The sequence below is a fragment of the Perissodus microlepis genome, chromosome 6 (genome assembly GCF_051167445.1).
Source record: "Perissodus microlepis isolate ML-2025 ecotype Zambia chromosome 6, ASM5116744v1, whole genome shotgun sequence".
Lineage (NCBI taxonomy): Eukaryota > Metazoa > Chordata > Actinopteri > Cichliformes > Cichlidae > Perissodus > Perissodus microlepis.
Genome location: NC_140466.1, coordinates 16,975,542 through 16,981,541, shown reverse-complemented (window position 1 = coordinate 16,981,541; position 6,000 = coordinate 16,975,542). Strand labels below are relative to the sequence as shown.

Genomic DNA, 6,000 nt, shown 5'->3' with positions numbered 1-6,000 from the left:
TGGGGCAGCCCTGTGTGCCGCCCCTCCACCACTGCCACTCCCGGCTGGAGCAGTCACTCGCGCGGCCCCTTCTCCACCGCCGGCAGGCACGGACCCTCACACAGCTCCTCCATCTCCAGCAGGAGCAGGTCCTCGTGCACCTCGTCCACCTCCGGCAGGCATGGACCCTCGTTCACCTCCGGCAGGATTCATTTGTAGCTTTGGGTCTGCCAGACCTCTTCCTGTCAGAGTTTGCTGCAGTTTCCGAGTGTCTTTTGATGGTGAGGGAAGTTGACAACTTGACTTTCTTTGTAATTTCTCTGTAGGAAAGACCTACACAAGACCTAAGTGTTGTGATGGTCTGTCTCGCTTCCATTGTTACTTACCTTTTTCTCACCATTTTTGTAGCAACACACTACTTTCTGCAGTACAATACTGTTCAATAGATGCTCACAAGGGTATGGTACCACAGTGTGTTCCAACACTGCTTTTATTCAGAGGGGGTTATTAGTAATCCAGAAAAGTTTTTTGGAAAAAAAAAAGTAATCCAGTTGGACACCTGTAGCAATTAGTAGCACAAGCTTTCAAGGCTTGATCAACCTCCATTGCTGCAGAACAGTTTTAAACATATTAATACATTTTTAGTTCCCTTTTTGCATAATTCTGAAATGTACATTATTTTTCAGTTTTGGGTAACCTTACCTTTTTTTTTAACCTCTGGCAATTCACCACTTACCTTTGTACCATTTCAAGCTATTCATTGGACTTGAATTGCAATAAATAACTAGAAAAATTAGGGCGTTCTAAAACTTTTGACTGTTTGTAGCTCAAAGACTATGTGCGTGTGTGTATAATATATACCAGCGTGTTTGAATACAATATTTAAAGCGTGTGAAGCCATTCCAAAAACGAAAGTCATGACTGTATATGGTTCACAATTGTCCAAAATTTGCTGAACAAAGACAGTTCTTGTAGCTTTGCCTCTGTACACGACCACAGCAAATCTGTCAAAATGCAAAATGTTTATAAAGTGTCGACTTTCTGCTTTAATTCAAGTAGTTTAACAAAATTATTTTATTGTTTCATTAATTGTGTAAAGAATTACAGTCACAGTCTCCCATTTTCAGATGCTCAAATAATTAAACAATAGATTGACAAGCAGTTTCAAGGCCAGGTGAGCCCTGTTCCCTTGTAATATCATAATTTTTATATTTTTAAATGTCATAATTTAACAGATCATTTTGTATACTTCAAAGTCAATCACTGCCTGAAGTCACCAAATACCAAATTTCCTCTCTTAAATGCTCTGCTTGGCCTTTGTTGCTTCTGCCTTTAGTCGCTGGTTTCAGCCTTCAGTTTTGTCTTCATTAACTGAAAAAAAAAGCATGCTCTGCTTGTCTGCGAAGGTTCTCAGTCATCCAGGTCATCGTAGTCTAAGGAGCTTGGAAAGTAAAGCGTCTGAACTTCATAAAGTTTCTTCAAGACCTCTCATCTGACAAGCTTCTTCAGTTCTAACTAGACTTGTAGTCAAGACCGCCTAATCCGAGACCAAGACAAGACCAGAGGGTATCGAGACCAAGACAAGACCAAGTTGAGACGAGACCAAGACCAAGACCGGGACAAAAAAAGTCTTTAAACTGCAGCCAGATTCTGCTACGTTTACTGGTGTCAGGCATATTTATGTGTTTTTGCTTTCGCACAGCCCTCCTCACCGCTGTCTACTGTCTCACTCACTTACTGAGAGGACAGACGCATGCTCCACTTGACTGTCGTGTCTCTCACCCTCTCTGTTTTTCACATAATGATATTATGATATTATCCTATATCCTCGCATGTGATTGGCCACAATATGAAGGGATTGGAGCATAGCTGAGCCACTGTGTGAGAGCAGAGCAGCGAAAGGAAATTAAGTGAGGGTAGAAATGACTGAAAGATTAATAGGCTCTGTTTTGAGTTTTGTTCAAAAAAGAATGACTTCATATAGGAAAAAAATATATATCACATATGCAGGACACTTTAAACTAGTTTTTTAATTAAGCAGCAAGGCAGAACAAAGTCGGGGCTGTATCAAGACACAGGGACTAAACCCCAATTCAACCAGACCCAGAACTAATCTGGAATTAAAACAGGACTACAACAGTTCAAAATCAGGACTACTTAGGACTTAACCAAGACAGAACCAGAATCAAAACTAGATGATAGTAGCACTAAAAATCATCATAGACCTGTACTACACTTATTTTTTAATTCTACCAAAGTCCACTATTTAGATTCAGAAAAGTTTATATAATTATTTAGCCTTGTTGTGCAAACAAGCCTGCATAACTTAATAAATATAGAATTTGAAAAGTAACAAATGGTATCTAAAAAGTTACACTAGGTACTAGATACATGTTCTGATGAGTTTTGGCAAACAACCATTTGACTAACATGTGTGTCTCACCTGGATCTTGTTCCACCTCTGTTCTGTCCTCATTCTCCCTCTCTGTTCCTCTCTCTCTCTTTCTGTTCCTCTCTCTCCCTCTCTGTTCCTCTCTCTCTCTTTCTGTTTCTCTCTCTCTCTCTTTCTGTTCCTCTCTCTCTCTCTCTGTTCCTCTCTCTCCCTCTTTGTGCTGACAATCAAGCCAAACACCAACATCATCAAATATACAGTTGAAACCAGATATTTACATACTCTTCAGATAAAAACACTTTTTTAATTGTAACATCAAATCAGACTAAATGTTTATTTTTTTAGACTGATAAATATAAAAAACACATTTGTTAACTTTAAGAGTAAAGAGAGAAACTATCTGTATTTCTTAATTGCAAATGGCACCAAATTGTATTCAAAATTGAGCCACACTTATGGAGCTCCACAATTCTTTTCCTGGTGTTTTGGTTGATATCTCTTGATTTTTCCCATGTTAAAGAAATAGGCTCTGTGTTTTGCCTTATATGCATCCACAGGTGTGCCACCAATTTACTCACATGGACTCTACTAACCTATCAGAAGCTTCTTCAGCTCAGAATGGAATCGTCTGGAGTTTTCTTATTACAGTTTTTCTCAAATGCTAAAACACATGTCACAAACGTTACCACCAGGTCCCCCAATGTCCAAACACAACACCCTTCTCTAAAGCTACATAAACACAACCACACCTTCCCACTGCAAAACTCAAACTCCCACACCAAGAGAGCAGCTCGAAGCTGTCAAAACTGTAAACACTATACACAGCATTACACACTACAGCAAAACAATTGAAAACACAATGCTCAATTTGTGAGAAGGTTCTTTGGTTCATAACTGCCAATGCATATTTTTATAAACTGTACAGTAACGGATCGTCATAGAACCCTGCAGAGGATTAGGCATTTAGATTTGTGAGTTTCACATGAAGACTATAAATCTATAAAAACATCCTGCATGTACGTACACTACTGTAACACAACTCAATGCAAAAACAGAATCTATCGCACACAACAGTACTCTCGGAAACATGATCAGGGTGTGAAGTCTTTTTTATTGTCTACACGGTCTTTTTACAGTATTACACACAGTCACTGTGCGGCATCATGTTGCCGAGTTGCATTGGGCCACATCACCTCATCCACATCACAGGCTATATTGTCCCTTGCTAGGCACCGCGGGAAAAACGCCCTGGAATGGCGAATCCATCCCTGGAAGGCCTCCACTGGGATGTCAGCACAGGCCAGCTCCATTGCCCGTACGAGGTTCTCTCTTGTGTATGGCTGTCTGTCATACACCTTCCATCTCCATGATGAGAAGAACTCCTCTATAGGAGTCAGGAAAGGGGAGTAGGGTGGCAGACAGACGTTTAAAAAGTGGTCACTGTTGGTGGTGAACCACTCTCTGATTTGGTGTGTTTTGTGGAAGCGGACGTTGTCCCAAATGATCACATACATGTGATGTGCTAGCCTAGGATGGTGTTGTTGACGGTCCAGGAGGATGTCTTTTAGCTCCTCTAGGAAGGTGAGGAGACGTTGGGTGTTGTAAGACCCAAGGACAGCATGCCGGTGGACAAGCCCCTCCGTACCCATAGCTGCACAAAGAGTAATATTACCCCCCCCGTTGGCCAGGAACCTCAGTGATGGCTCTTTGGCCAATGATGTTACGGCCTCTTCGCCTTCGTTTCTGGAGGTTGAAGCCAGCCTCATCCAGGAAGAGGTACTCATGGGGTCTGGCCATCGCGTCCAACTGCATTATCCTCTGTGAACATGGAAAAGCGTACAGGTGTTCAGAGGGTTAGGGTTAAAGTGTTCAGAACGGTCAATCAGGTAGCACAGTATTGTCCAGAAGTAATGTAGGCCACTAAGCAACACAGTATGTCCACTAACTGTACTGTGGACATGGATGTATACGTACTTGCACATACTCATAACGTTGTTCTATGTGTCGCGCAGAGTTGCGCTCAAAGGGAACCCTGTAGACCTGTTTCATCCTCATCTGTTGGCGCCGGAGAACTCGGTCTATTGTGGACACGCTGACAGCATCAACGTTCTCAAAGTTTACATTATCTGCAATGACTTTGTCTCTGATCTCTCGGAGTCTAATGCAGTTGTTCTCACGGACCATATCTGCAATGAGGGTTTCTTGTGCTGCTGTGAATATGGCAACCCTCCCACCTCTATGTGGCATCCTTTCAGCTCTAAAGAAAGAAACATGTGTTGTCAATTGACTGATTTATATGTAAAACTACATGTAAAGTAACAGACCACTTTCACAGGCCTGTAAAACTGTAGTGTGACAAAGAAAGCAATAGCGTACTATACCTGTTGTGTTGTCTAAATGCCTTGATAATGGTGGCCACGGTGAACCTACTCAGGTTTGGATGTACTCTTCGTCCCGCTTCAGCCATTGTCATGCCATGGCCAATGACATGATCAATTACTGTTGCTCGCATATCATCTGTTATGATGGTGCGAGGTTGTCTTCTTCTCCCACCTGGACCTTCTCCTCTCTCTTGTTGGCCTCCTTCTCTTCCTCCTCTACTCCGAACTCCTCTTCTTCTTAGGCCTTCACCTCTTCCTCCTCTGATCTCAACCCCTCTTCCTCTTTGGCCTGCAGCTCTTCTCCTTCCGCACGCTCGAATGCCTTCATCCATTGTGATTGTTTGGCATCTTCACCAAACTATGCTTTTATAGGTGGGGTCACATCATTAGCAACAGGTGTCTTCAATTTTGAGTCGTTGTGTGTAGTGACTGACGCCAGGTGTGTTCCCTGTGTTCAAAGATTGGTGACTGTGGCAAGCATTTTGCATCACATGGGCTTTCATTTGAGAATATGAGCAGAGTTGTTTTGCAACATGTGTTTTAGCAAGGACAAATGTGTTTAGATTTATGAGTACAGAGGGTTGTGTTTTGTGAATTGTGTCTTCATGTGACATGTGTTTATGGTACTGGAACATGGTGGCTACATTTAGTAAATGTGTTTAGACTACTGGTCATTTGGGTTACAGGATTGGCTTTTGTGTTTTAACATTTGAGAAAAACTGTAATTAACAATAAACTTAGTGTATATGTAAAATAGACAGCTCCCTCTTTTTATTCTGACATTTAACTAATTCAAAAGATATTTCAACATTTATTTATCTAAAACAAAACAAGTTTACTCTAAATTGATGTTTAACAGTAAAAAAAGTTTTTATGTTTTCTCCCTAAAGTGTATGTAAATATCTGGTTTCAACTGTGAATATACTGCTGTGTATTGAAATTCCTCTTGTTTTGCATAGAAATATACTGAACAACATACAAAGCATAATATATAAAATAACATCTACCTGAGTTTTTTCTTTGGAAGAAGCTCCTTATGTCCATTGTTGTATTCATCAGTACACAGTTGAAACCGATTTAGAGAGTTTGTTTAGCCGTGGAGGGTAACAACTGAAAATATGAAATGTGAGCTAAGACTCAAAAAAATCAGCATTGTTGTTCAGCTTTTTATTTATCCATTTGTTGATTCACTCGAAGAGCAAGTAACGCAACCAAATGATCAGTTTGATATCAATCTTTTGTGATACA

General features: G+C 40.9%; 1 protein-coding gene across 1 annotated transcript; it reads right to left on the bottom strand.

The window, feature by feature from the left end:
- Positions 1-3,660: 3,660 nt before the first annotated feature.
- On the bottom strand, positions 3,661-5,528 carry LOC146385437 (uncharacterized). Its single transcript, XM_084931125.1, has 3 exons — positions 4,753-5,528; positions 4,346-4,628; positions 3,661-4,189 (listed from the first exon to the last, which is right to left on the bottom strand). The coding sequence occupies exons 1-3, from the start codon at positions 5,082-5,084 to the stop codon at positions 4,040-4,042; spliced, it is 765 nt and encodes a 254-aa protein (XP_084787251.1). The 5' UTR covers positions 5,085-5,528; the 3' UTR covers positions 3,661-4,039.
- Between the last annotated feature and the right edge of the window lie 472 nt (positions 5,529-6,000).

Bases quoted from the DNA above. Each gene is read 5' to 3' on its own strand.
- LOC146385437 (XM_084931125.1), bottom strand. From the start codon at position 5,084: ATGGATGAAGGCATTCGAGCGTGCGGAAGGAGAAGAGCTGCAGGCCAA. The intron at 4,629-4,752 runs GTATAGTACGCT...TTCTTTCTTTAG, and splicing joins GCATTTAGACAACACAACAG to AGCTGAAAGGATGCCACATA. The intron at 4,190-4,345 runs GTACGTATACAT...CCATGTTCACAG, and splicing joins AACGTTATGAGTATGTGCAA to AGGATAATGCAGTTGGACGC.